The 13,355-nt window shown below is 50.4% G+C and overlaps 1 protein-coding gene across 2 annotated transcripts in view; it reads left to right on the top strand.

The window, feature by feature from the left end:
• The first annotated feature begins 29 nt into the window (after positions 1 to 29).
• Positions 30 to 13,355, top strand: part of ANO7 (anoctamin 7) — an 87,642-nt gene continuing 74,316 nt past the window's right edge. The window contains exons 1-3 of one of the 2 annotated variants that reach the window (XM_073570239.1): positions 30 to 238; positions 4,204 to 4,346; positions 4,423 to 4,531. In XM_073570239.1, the coding sequence (XP_073426340.1) occupies positions 4,221 to 4,346; positions 4,423 to 4,531 (235 nt within the window). In that variant the 5' untranslated portion in view covers positions 30 to 238; positions 4,204 to 4,220. The remainder of the gene's footprint in view (positions 239 to 4,203; positions 4,347 to 4,422; positions 4,532 to 13,355) is intronic. The other variant, XM_073570238.1, reaches the window with a different exon arrangement.

The following is a 13,355-nucleotide window of genomic DNA, read 5'->3' as shown; positions in this document are numbered from 1 at the left end:
GCTCAGCAGTCAGTATCACACAGGACAGGATTAGATACGCGGATCCGCAGATGGAATCACTCACATGATAGGCTTGGATACAGTGTGCACATGCTGGGGTGGTACATGTAGCTCAGCATCCTGTGTGCTGCGGGGAGGAGGTGATGGCCTCTCAGTCTCCGCACTGTTTTCTCCTCCTCCTCAGCTTTCCCTTGAGACAGGATTGCCGCATCTCACACCCATCAATGCCGGAGCTCAGGTGAGAGGACGCCGCTGCTGTCTCCCCGCACCCTCAACGCCCAGTGCCAATTACCAGCAGCACCTATAGCGTCAGTCTCTCCTCTATACTGCACCGGTCACAGGGCCCCTCTATACAGCACCTGTCACAGGGCCCCTCCATACTGCATCGGTCACAGGGCCCCTCCATACAGCACCTGTCACAGGGCCCCTCCATACTGCATCGGTCACAGGGCCCCTCCATACTGCACCGGTCACAGGGCCCCTCCGTACTGCACCGGTCACAGGGCCCCTCCATACTGCACTGGTCACAGGGCCCCTATATACTGCACCGGTCACAGGGCCCCTCCATACTGCACCGGTCACAGGGCCCCTATATACAGCACCTGTCACAGGGCCCCTCCATACTGCACCGGTCACAGGGCCCCTATATACTGCACCGGTCACAGGGCCCCTCTATACAGCACCTGTCACAGGGCCCCTCTATACTGCACCGGTCACAGGGCCCCTCCATACAGCACCTGTCACAGGGCCCCTCCGTACTGCACCGGTCACAGGGCCCCTCCATACTGCATCGGTCACAGGGCCCCTCCATACTGCATCGGTCACAGGGCTCCTCCGTACTGCACCGGTCACAGGGCCCCTCCGTACTGCACCGGTCACAGGGCCCCTCCGTACTGCACCGGTCACAGGGCCCCTCCGTACTGCACCGGTCACAGGGCCCCTCCGTACTGCACCGGTCACAGGGCCCCTCCGTACTGCACCGGTCACAGGGCCCCTCCGTACTGCACCGGTCACAGGGCCCCTCCGTACTGCACCGGTCACAGGGCCCCTCCGTACTGCACCGGTCACAGGGCCCCTCCGTACTGCACCGGTCACAGGGCCCCTCCGTACTGCACCGGTCACAGGGCCCCTCCGTACTGCACCGGTCACAGGGCCCCTCTATACTGCACCGGTCACAGGGCCCCTCTATACTGCACCGGTCACAGGGCCCCTCTATACTGCACCGGTCACAGGGCCCCTCTATACTGCATCGGTCACAGGGCCCCTCTGTACTGCATCGGTCACAGGGCCCCTCTATACAGCACCTGTCACAGGGCCCCTCTATACTGCATCGGTCACAGGGCCCCTCCATACTGCATCGGTCACAGGGCCCCTCTATACAGCACCTGTCACAGGGCCCCTCTATACAGCACCTGTCACAGGGCCCCTCTATACAGCACCTGTCACAGGGCCCCTCCATACTGCACCGGTCACAGGGCCCCTCCATACTGCACCGGTCACAGGGCCCCTCTATACTGCATCGGTCACAGGGCCCCTCTATACTGCATCGGTCACAGGGCCCCTCTGTACTGCATCGGTCACAGGGCCCCTCTGTACTGCATCGGTCACAGGGCCCCTCTGTACTGCACCGGTCACAGGGCCCCTCTATACTGCACCGGTCACAGGGCCCCTCTATACTGCACCGGTCACAGGGCCCCTCTATACTGCATCGGTCACAGGGCCCCTCCATACTGCACCGGTCACAGGGCCCCTATATACTGCATCGGTCACAGGGCCCCTCTGTACTGCACCGGTCACAGTGCCCCTATATACTGCATCGGTCACAGGGCCCCTCCATACTGCACCGGTCACAGGGCCCCTCCGTACCAGGGCTGTGGAGTCGGAGCCGTGGAGTCGGAGTCGGTGCTCATTTTGGTGGAGTTGGAGTCGGTATAAAATGGACCGACTCCGACTCCTAAAATATATAATAAATTGGGTACAGTAGTTCAATGCAGGATGTGCTGAATATTTTTTTATAGGAATTTGGGAAAGTTATGAAATGTCCTATAAATGGCTGTTATATTCCAGATCTAAGGCTACATTCACACACAGCGTTTTTCCTGTGTTTTTTGAGGATACGTTTTTCAGCTGCAAAAGCTGATCATCTATTTAAAAAACCGCATCACCTGAAAGGTTTTTGAGCTCATAGATAATGTTTTCAATAGCAAAAGCAGATTAGAAATCTGCTCTATCTATCCATTTATCCATATCTGTCTATCCATATCGTATCTGTACCAAAAAGAATGAAAACCGGGTAGTACACCAATATATATTCTGTTCTATCTAAATATCTTGATTATGGGATCATAAAAATGATTAAATGTCTGAGGTTCACATTGTACTACAATACATTTTTCACTTAAATATAAGCAATATGTGTGGGAGTCGGAGTCGTGGAGTCGGAGTCGGAGTTGGAGTCGGAGTCGGTGTAAGGGAAATTGAGGAGTCGGAGTCGCAGGTTTGGCTTACCGACTCCACAGCCCTGCTCCGTACTGCATCGGTCACAGGGCCTCTCCGTACTGCATCGGTCACAGGGCTCCTCCATACTGCATCGGTCACAGGGCCCCTCCATACTGCATCGGTCACAGGGCCCCTCCATACTGCACCGGTCACAGGGCCCCTCTGTACTGCATCGGTCACAGGGCCCCTCTGTACTGCACCGGTCACAGGGCCCCTCTATACTGCATCGGTCACAGGGCCCCTCCATACTGCATCGGTCAAAGGGACCCTCTATACTGCACCAGTCAAAGGGACCCTCTAAACTGCAGCGGTCACAGGGCCCCTCTATAGTGCACCGGTCACAGGGCCCCTCAATACTGCACCGGTCACAGGGACCCTCTATACTGCATCGGTCACAGGGACCCTCTATACTGCATCGGTCACAGGGCCCCTCCATACTGCATCGGTCACAGGGCCCCTCCATACTGCATCGGTCACAGAGCCCCTCCATACTGCATCGGTCACAGGGCCCCTCCATACTGCATCGGTCACAGGGCCCCTCCATACTGCATCGGTCACAGGGCCCCTCCATACTGCATCGGTCACAGGGCCCCTCCATACTGCATCGGTCACAGGGCCCCTCCATACTGCATCGGTCACAGGGCCCCTCCATACTGCATCGGTCACAGGGCCCCTCCATACTGCATCGGTCACAGGGCCCCTCCATACTGCATCGGTCACAGGGCCCCTCCATACTGCATCGGTCACAGGGCCCCTCCATACTGCATCGGTCACAGGGCCCCTCCATACTGCATCGGTCACAGGGCCCCTCCATACTGCATCGGTCACAGGGCCCCTCCATACTGCATCGGTCACAGGGCCCCTCCATACTGCATCGGTCACAGGGCCCCTCCATACTGCATCGGTCACAGGGCCCCTCCATACTGCAGCGGTCACAGGGACCCTCTATACTGCAGCGGTCACAGGGCCCCTCCATACTGCAGCGGTCACAGGGCCCCTCCATACTGCAGCGGTCACAGGGCCCCTCTATACTGCACCGGTCACAGGGCCCCTCCATGCTGCAGCAGTCACAGGGCTCCTCCATACTGCACCGGTCAAAGGGACCCTCCATACTGCATCGGTCAAAGGGACCCTCTATACTGCACCGGTCACAGGGCCCCTCTATACTGCATCGGTCACAGGGCCCCTCTATACTGCACCGGTCACAGGGCCCCTCTATACTGCACCGGTCACAGGGCCCCTCCCTACTGCATCGGTCACAGGGCCCCTCCGTACTGCAGTGGTCACAGGGCCCCTATATACTGCATCGGTCACAGGGCCCCTCCCTACTGCACCGGTCGCAGGGCCCCTATATACTGCACCGGTCACAAGGCCCCTCCGTACTTCATTGGTCACAGGGCCCCTCCATACTGCACCGGTCACAGGGCCCCTCCATACTGCACCGGTCACAGGGCCCCTCCATACTGCACCGGTCACAGGGCCCCTCCACACTGCGCCGGTCACAGGGCCCCTATATACTGCACCGGTCACAGGGCCCCTATATACTGCATCGGTCACAAGGCCCCTATATACTGCACCGGTCACAGGACCCCTCCGTACTTCATTGGTCACAGGGCCCCTCCATACTGCACCGTAACAGGGCCCCTCCGTATTTCGTGCTCGTCCTGACCTCTCTTGTTCCTCCGGTCTCTATATCCGGGGCAGGCAGCAGAACAGCAGACATGTTTCGGAGGAAGCTTTCGGACTGGTCGGACTTGGACACCAGCTCACTGGTTGATCTGGAGACAGAGGGAGGAGAAATACTAGGCGAGTCCCCGGGACCCGCCCATGACGGAGGTCGCGGATATGTAAGTATATATATATATATGTGATGGGTGAGTGGAAGGGCGTAGAGCAGTATATCACCCCTTGTTCTGTGTGCAGTATGGAGAGGAAGATGACGAAGATGAAGATCCAATATACATCCCATGTACGGAGTATTATCGAGCCCAGCATCGTGGAAACTTCTTCAAAGATGGGAAAACAACGATTGGTGAGAGAAATAAATCTCATATATCCAGAAGAAAGGAAGTGGTACTGTGCAGTGTATATATACAGGACAGGAGGAGTGGTACTGTGCAGTGTATATATACAGGACAGGAGGAGTGGTACTGTGCAGTGTATATATACAGGACAGGAGGAGTGGTACTGTGCAGTGTATATATACTAGACAGGAGAAGTGGTACTGTGCAGTGTAAATATACAGGTCAGGGAAGTGGTACTGTGCAGTGTATATATACAGGACAGGAGGAGTGGTACTGTGCAGTGTATATATACAGGACAGGAGAAGTGATACTGTGCAGTGTATATATACAAGACAGGAGTAGTACTGTGCAGTGTATATATACAGGACAGGAGGAGTGGTACTGTGCAGTGTATATATACAGGATAGGAGTAGTAGTACTGTACAGTGTATATATACAGGACAGGAGGAGTGGTACTGTGCAGTGTATATATACAGGACAGGAGAAGTGATACTGTGCAGTGTATATATACAAGACAGGAGTAGTACTGTGCAGTGTATATATACAGGACAGGAGGAGTGGTACTGTGCAGTGTATATATACAGGATAGGAGTAGTAGTACTGTACAGTGTATATATACAGGACAGGAGTAGTAGTACTGTGCAGTGTATATATACAGGACAGGAGGAGTGGTACTGTGCAGTGTACATATACAGGACAGGAGGAGTAGTACTGTGCAGTGTACATATACAGGGCAGGAGGAGTGGTACTGTGCAGTGTATATATACAGGACAGGAGGAGTGGTACTGTACAGTGTATATATACAGGACAGGAGGAGTGGTACTGTGCAGTGTATATATACAGGACAGGAGGAGTGGTACTGTGCAGTGTGTATATACAGGACAGAAGGAGTAGTACTGTGCAGTATATACTGTATATATATCTTTCAGAAAAGAGCGACCAGAATGGTGACCGGTCTGCAAACCCTGTCTTATGAGGAAAGGTTGCAGGATTTGGGAATATTTAGTTTGCAAAAGAGAAGACTGAGAGGAGACTTAATAGCTGTCTACAAATATCTAAAGGGCTGTCACATTGTAGAAGGATCAACTTTATTCTCATTTGCACAAGGAAAGACTAGAAGCAATGGGATGAAACTGAATGGGAGGAGACACAGATTAGATATTAGAAAAAACTTTTTGACAGTTAGAGTGATCAATGAGTGGAACAGGCTGCCACGAGAAGTGGTGAGTTCTCCTTCAATGGAAGTCTTCAAACAGAGGCTGGACAGACATCTGACTGGGATGATTTAGCGAATCCTGCTTTGAGCAGGGGGTTGGACCAGATGGCCCAGGAGGTCCCTTCCAACTCTACGATTCTATGATTCTATATATAGGACAGGAGAAGTGGTACTGTGCAGTGTATATATACAGGACAGGAGGAGTGGTACTGTGCAGTGTATATATACTGGACAGGAGAAGTGGTACTGTGCAGTGTATATATACAGGTCAGGGAAGTGGTACTGTGCAGTGTGTATATACAGGAGGAGTGGTACCGTGCAGTGTATATACACAGGTCAGGGAAGTGGTACTGTGCAGTGTATATATACAGAACAGGAGGAGTGGTACTGTTTAGTGTATATATACAGGACAGGAGGAATGGTACTGTGCAGTGTATATATACAGGACAGGAGGAATGGTACTGTGCAGTGTATATATACAGGTCAGGGAAGTGGTACTGTGCAGTGTATATATACAGAACAGGAGGAGTGGTACTGTGCAGTGTATATATACAGGACAGGAGGAGTGGTACTGTGCAGTGTATATATACAGGTCAGGGAAGTGGTACTGTGCAGTGTATATATACAGAACAGGAGGAGTGGTACTGTGCAGTGTATATATACAGAACAGGAGGAGTGGTACTGTGCAGTGTATATATACAGGACAGGAGAAGTGGTACTGTGCAGTGTATATATACACAGGACAGGAGGAGTGGTACTGTGCAGTGTTGGGCGTAGAGATTTAACGGTCAGGGAGCTTCAAACAAGCCATAGAGACCCTGAAAGACAAGGCCAGCAAAACCTTCTATGCCATCCGAAGGAAACTCTACCATCTGAAGCCACCAGTGAGGGTCTGGTTAAAAATCTTTGACTCTATCATCGCCCCAATCCTCCTGTATGGCAGCGAAGTCTGGGGCCCTCACACCTACTCAGACTGGTCAAGGTGGGATTCCAGCCCAACAGAAATATTCCACCTGGAATTCTGCAAGCACCTTCTCCAAGTCCATCGGAGCACCTCCAACAGTGCTTTCCGGGCCGAGCTGGGCAGATTCCCTCTACACCTAACGGTTCTAAAGAGGGCACTGTCATTCCGGGCTCACCTACGTAGGAGCAATCCAAGATCCCATCACCATAAAGCCCTGACACATGTAGGGGAAACAGAAAAACCAGGACCCTCGGAACAGCCCACCCAAACCCAACCTGATCAGAACACCAATCACAACAACCTGACAAAAGTCGGAATCAGGAAGATGGTAGACGAAGGCCAGGAGAGGTACGTAAGTGACTGGAAGAACAACATCATCAGCTCACAGAAACTGACCATGTACCAGAGACTACAGACTGGCCCCATATATGGAGAAACTCCCGGACCCAGAGACCGCAAGATCCTGAGCCGGTATAGACTCGGTGCCCACAGTCTGGCCATCGAGGTCGGCCGACACAGGCAGAGCTACAAGCCCAGGGAGGAAAGACTGTGCCAACACTGTGACCAGGAGGCCCTGGAGGATGAGACCCACTTCCTGCTACACTGCTCCAAATACTCAGCAGTGAGGGACACTCACTTCAGGAGACTCTCACAACTCTTCCCGGATTTCATCACCATGAAGGAGGAAGAGAAAACATATATCCTGCTGGGGGAAGAAGAGAGAGCAGTGGAGATAGCAGCGCAATATGTGAGCGAATGCCATAGACTGCGAGAAAGAGAACTATGATATGCCATGGACATCTATGGCCCCTACCCTGGATCTGCCCCATGCCGCCATCCACCTTCACTATGCCATGGACTTCTATAGCCCCCATCCTGGATCTGCCCCCACCCACCTTTCCTACAGCCCCTTCCCAACATCCCTACAGTCCCTATCCCTACTCCCTTTTGTACACTTGCTTTGGCAAAACTAATGTGTATTTAGTCCTGCCAATAAAGCTTCTTTGAATTTCAATTTGTATGTATACAGGACAGGAGGAGTGGTACTGTGCAGTGTATATACAGCATACAGGACAGGAGAAGTGGTACTGTGCAGTGTATATATACAGGAGGAGTGGTACTGTGCAGTGTATATATACAGGACAGGAGAAGTGGTACTGTGCAGTGTATATATATAAAGGACAGGAGAAGTGGTACTGTGCAGTGTATATGCACAGGACAGGAGGAGTGGTACTGTGCAGTGTATATATACACATGACAGGAGAAGTGGTACTGTGCAGTATATACAGTATACAGGACAGAAGGAGTGGTACTGTGCAGTGTATATACAGGACAGGAGGAGTGGTACTGTGCAGTGTATATATACAGGACAGGAGGAGTGGTACTGTGCAGTGTATATATACAGGACAGGAGGAGTGGTATTGTGCAGTGTATATATACAGGACAGGAGGAGTGGTACTGTGCAATGTATATATACAGGACAGGAGGAGTGGTACTGTGCAATGTATATATACAGGACAGGAGGAGTGGTACTGTGCAATGTATATATACAGGACAGGAGGAGTGGTACTGTGCAGTGTATATATACAGGACAGGAGGAATGGTACTGTGCAGTGTATAGACAGTATACAGGACAGGAAGTGGTACTGTGCAGTGTATATATACAGGAGGAGTGGTACTGTGCAGTGTATATATACAGGACAGGAGGAGTGGTATTGTGCAGTGTATATATACAGGACAGGAGGAGTGATACTGTGCAGTGTATATACAGTATACAGGACAGGAGGAGTGGTACTGTGCAGTGTATATAGACAGGACAGGAGGAGTGGTACTGTGCAGTGTATATAGACAGGACAGGAGGAGTGGTACTGTGCAGTGTATATATACATGACAGGAGAAGTGGTACTGTGCAGTGTATATATACAGGACAGGAGGGGTGGTACTGTGCAGTGTATATATACATGACAAAAGGAGTGGTACTGTGCAGTGTATATATACAGGACAGGAGAAGTGGTGCTGTGCAGTGTATATATACAGGAGGGGTGGTACTGTGCATTGTATATATACAGGACAGGAGGAGTGATACTGTGCAGTATATATATACAGGCAGGAGGAGTGGTACTGTGCAGTGTATATATACAGGACAGGAGGAGTGGTACTGTGCAGTGTATATATACAGGACAGGAGGAGTGGTACAGTGCAGTGTATATATACAGGACAGGAGGAGTGGTACAGTGCAGTGTATATATACAGGACAGGAGGAGTGGTACAGTGCAGTGTATATATACAGGACAGGAGAAGTGGTACTGTGCAGTGTATATATACAGGACAGGAGGAGTGTTACTGTGCAGTATATATACAGGACAGGAGGAGTGGTACCGTGCAGTGTATATATACAGGACAGGAGGAATGGTACCATGCAGTGTATATATACAGGACAGGAGAAGTGGTACTGTGCAGTGTATATATACACAGGACAGGAGGAGTGGTACTGTGCAGTGTTGGGCGTAGAGATTCAACGGTCAGGGAGCTTCAAACAAGCCATAGAGACCCTGAAAGACAAGGCCAGCAAAACCTTCTATGCCATCCGAAGGAAACTCTACCATCTGAAGCCACCAGTGAGGGTCTGGTTAAAAATCTTTGACTCTATCATCGCCCCAATCCTCCTGTATGGCAGCGAAGTCTGGGGCCCTCACACCTACTCAGACTGGTCAAGGTGGGATTCCAGCCCAACAGAAATATTCCACCTGGAATTCTGCAAGCACCTTCTCCAAGTCCATCGGAGCACCTCCAACAGTGCTTTCCGGGCCGAACTGGGCAGATTCCCTCTACACCTAACGGTTCTAAAGAGGGCACTGTCATTCCGGGCTCACCTACGTAGGAGCAATCCAAGATCCCATCACCATAAAAGCCCTGACACATGTAGGGGAAACAGAAAAACCAGGACCCTCGGAACAGCCCACCCAAACCCAACCTGATCAGAACACCAATCACAACAACCTGACAAAAGTCGGAATCAGGAAGATGGTAGACGAAGGCCAGGAGAGGTACGTAAGTGACTGGAAGAACAACATCATCAGCTCACAGAAACTGACCATGTACCAGAGACTACAGACTGGCCCCATATCTGGAGAAACTCCCGGACCCAGAGACCGCAAGATCCTGAGCCGATATAAACTCAGTGCCCACAGTCTGGCCATCGAGGTCGGCCGACACAGGCAGAGCTACAAGCCCAGGGAGGAAAGACTGTGCCAACACTGTGACCAGGAGGCCCTGGAGGATGAGACCCACTTCCTGCTACACTGCTCCAAATACTCAGCAGTGAGGGACACTCACTTCAGGAGACTCTCACAACTCTTCCCGGATTTCATCACCATGAAGGAGGAAGAGAAAACATATATCCTGCTGGGGGAAGAAGAGAGAGCAGTGGAGATAGCAGCGCAATATGTGAGCGAATGCCATAGACTGCGAGAAAGAGAACTATGATATGCCATGGACATCTATGGCCCCTACCCTGGATCTGCCCCATGCCGCCATCCACCTTCACTATGCCATGGACTTCTATAGCCCCCATCCTGGATCTGCCCCCACCCACCTTTCCTACAGCCCCTTCCCAACATCCCTACAGTCCCTATCCCTACTCCCTTTTGTGCACTTGCTTTGGCAAAACTAATGTGTATTTAGTCCTGCCAATAAAGCTTCTTTGAATTTCAATTTGTATGTATACAGGACAGGAGGAGTGATACTGTGCAGTGTATATACAGTATACAAGACAGGATAAGTGGTACTGTGCAGTGTATATATACAGGAGGAGTGGTACTGTGCAGTGTATATATACAGGACAGGAGAAGTGGTACTGTGCAGTGTATATATAAAGGACAGGAGAAGTGGTACTGTGCAGTGTATATATACACATGACAGGAGAAGTGGTACTGTGCAGTATATACAGTATACAGGACAGAAGGAGTGGTACTGTGCAGTGTATATACAGGACAGGAGGAATGGTACTGTGCAGTGTATATATACAGGACAGGAGGAGTGGTACTGTGCAGTGTATATATACAGGACAGGAGGAGTGGTATTGTGCAGTGTATATATACAGGACAGGAGGAGTGGTACTGTGCAATGTATATATACAGGACAGGAGGAGTGGTACTGTGCAATGTATATATACAGGACAGGAGGAGTGGTACTGTGCAATGTATATATACAGGACAGGAGGAGTGGTACTGTGCAATGTATATATACAGGACAGGAGGAGTGGTACTGTGCAGTGTATATATACAGGACAGGAGGAATGGTACTGTGCAGTGTATATACAGTATACAGGACAGGAAGTGGTACTGTGCAGTGTATATATACAGGAGGAGTGGTACTGTGCAGTGTATATATACAGGACAGGAGGAGTGGTATTGTGCAGTGTAGATATACAGGACAGGAGGAGTGGTACTATGCAGTGTATATACAGTATATAGGACAGGAGGAGTGGTACTGTGCAGTGTATATATACAGGTCAGGAGGAGTGGTACTGTGCAGTGTATATATACAGGACAGGAGGAGTGGTACTGTGCAGTGTATATACAGTATACAGGACAGAAGAAGTGGTACTGTGCAGTGTATATATACAGGAGGAGTGATACTGTGCAGTGTATATATACAGGACAGGAGAAGTGGTACTGTGCAGTGTATATATACAGGACAGGAGGAGTGGTATTGTGCAGTGTAGATATACAGGACAGGAGGAGTGGTACTGTGCAGTGTGTATACAGGACAGGAGGAGTGGTACTATGCAGTGTATATACAGTATACAGGACAGGAAGAGTGGCACTGTGCAGTGAATATATAAAGGACAGGAGAAGTGGTACTGTGCAGTGTATATACACAGGACAGGAGTGGTACTGTTGAGTGTATATATACAGGACAAGAGAAGTGGTACTGTGCAGTGTATATACAGGACAGGAGGAGTGATACTGTGCAGTGTATATACAGTATACAGGACAGGAGGAGTGGTACTGTGCAGTGTATATTGACAGGACAGGAGGAGTGGTAATGTGCAGTGTATATTTACAGGACAAAAGGAGTGGTACTGTGCAGTGTATATATACAGGACAGGAGAAGTGGTGCTGTGCAGTGTATATATACAGGAGGGGTGGTACTGTGCATTGTATATATACAGGACAGGAGGAGTGATACTGTGCAGTGTATATATAAAGGACAGAAGGAGTGGTACTGTGCAGTATATATACAGTATACAGGCAGGAGGAGTGGTACTGTGCAGTGTATATCTACAGGACAGGAGGAGTGGTACTGTGCAGTGTATATATAAAGGACAGAAGGAGTGGTACTGTGCAGTATATATATACAGGACAGGAGGAGTGGTACTGTGCAGTGTATATATACAGGACAGGAGGAGTGGTACAGTGCAGTGTATATATACAGGACAGGAGAAGTGGTACTGTGCAGTGTATATATACAGGACAGGAGTAGTGGTACTGTGCAGTATATATATACAGGACAGGAGGAGTGGTACTGTGCAGTATATATATACAGGACAGGAGGAGTGGTACTGTGCAGTGTATATATACAGGACAGGAGGAGTGATACTGTGCAGTGTATATATAAAGGACAGAAGGAGTGGTACTGTGCAGTATCTATATACAGGACAGGAGGAGTGGTACTGTGCAGTGTATATATACAGAACAGGAGAAGTGGTACTGTGCAGTGTATATATACAGGACAGGAGGAGTGGTACTGTGCAGTGTACATATACAGGACAGGAGGAGTGGTACTGTGCAGTGTATAGATTCAGAATTCAAAGAAGCTGTATTGGCAGGACTAAATACACATTAGTTTTGCCAAAGCAAGTGTACAAAAGGGAATAGGGATAGGGACTGTAGGGATGTTGGGTAGGGGCTGTAGGAAAGGTGGATGGGGGCAGATCGAGGATGGGGGCTATAGAAGTCCATGGCATAGGGAAGGTGGATGGGGGGATGGGGACAGATCCAGGGTGGGGGCCATAGAAGTCCAGGGCATATCATAGCTCTCTTTCTCGTAGTCTATGACATTCGCTCACATATTGCGCTGCTATCTCCACTGCTCTCTCTTCTTCCCCCAGCAGGATATATGTTTTTTCTTCCTCCTTCTTGGTGATGAAATCCGGGAAGAGCTGTGAGAGTCTCCTGAAGTGAGTGTCCCTCACTGCTGAGTATTTGGAACAGTATAGCAAGAAGTGGGTCTCATCCTCCAGGGCCTCCAGGTCACAGTGTTGGCACAGTCTTTCCTCCCTGGGCTTGTAGTTCTGCCTTTGTCGGCCGACTTCGATGGCCAGACTGTGGGCACTGAGTCTATACCAGCTCAGGATCTTGCGGTCTCTGGGGTCCGGGAGTTTCTCCAGATATGGGGCCAGTATGTAGTCTCTCTGTAGACTCCGGTACATGGTCAGTTTCTGTGAGCTGATGATGTCGTTCTCCCAGTCACTTACGTACCTCTCCTGGCCTTCGTCTACCATCTTCCTGATTCCGACTTTTGTCAGGTTGTTGTGATTGGTGTTCTGGTCAGGTTGGGTTTGGGTGAGCTGTTCCGAGGATCCTGGTTTTTCTGTTTCACCTACATGTGTCGGGCTTTATGGTGATGGGAGCTTGGATTTCTCCTA

The sequence above is a fragment of the Dendrobates tinctorius genome, unplaced genomic scaffold, assembly GCF_039654945.1.
Source record: "Dendrobates tinctorius isolate UK_male_01 unplaced genomic scaffold, ASM3965494v1 ptg000028l, whole genome shotgun sequence".
Lineage (NCBI taxonomy): Eukaryota > Metazoa > Chordata > Amphibia > Anura > Dendrobatidae > Dendrobates > Dendrobates tinctorius.
The sequence above is the reverse complement of the archived record's forward strand: the minus strand, read 5'-3'. Positions and strand labels throughout refer to the sequence as shown.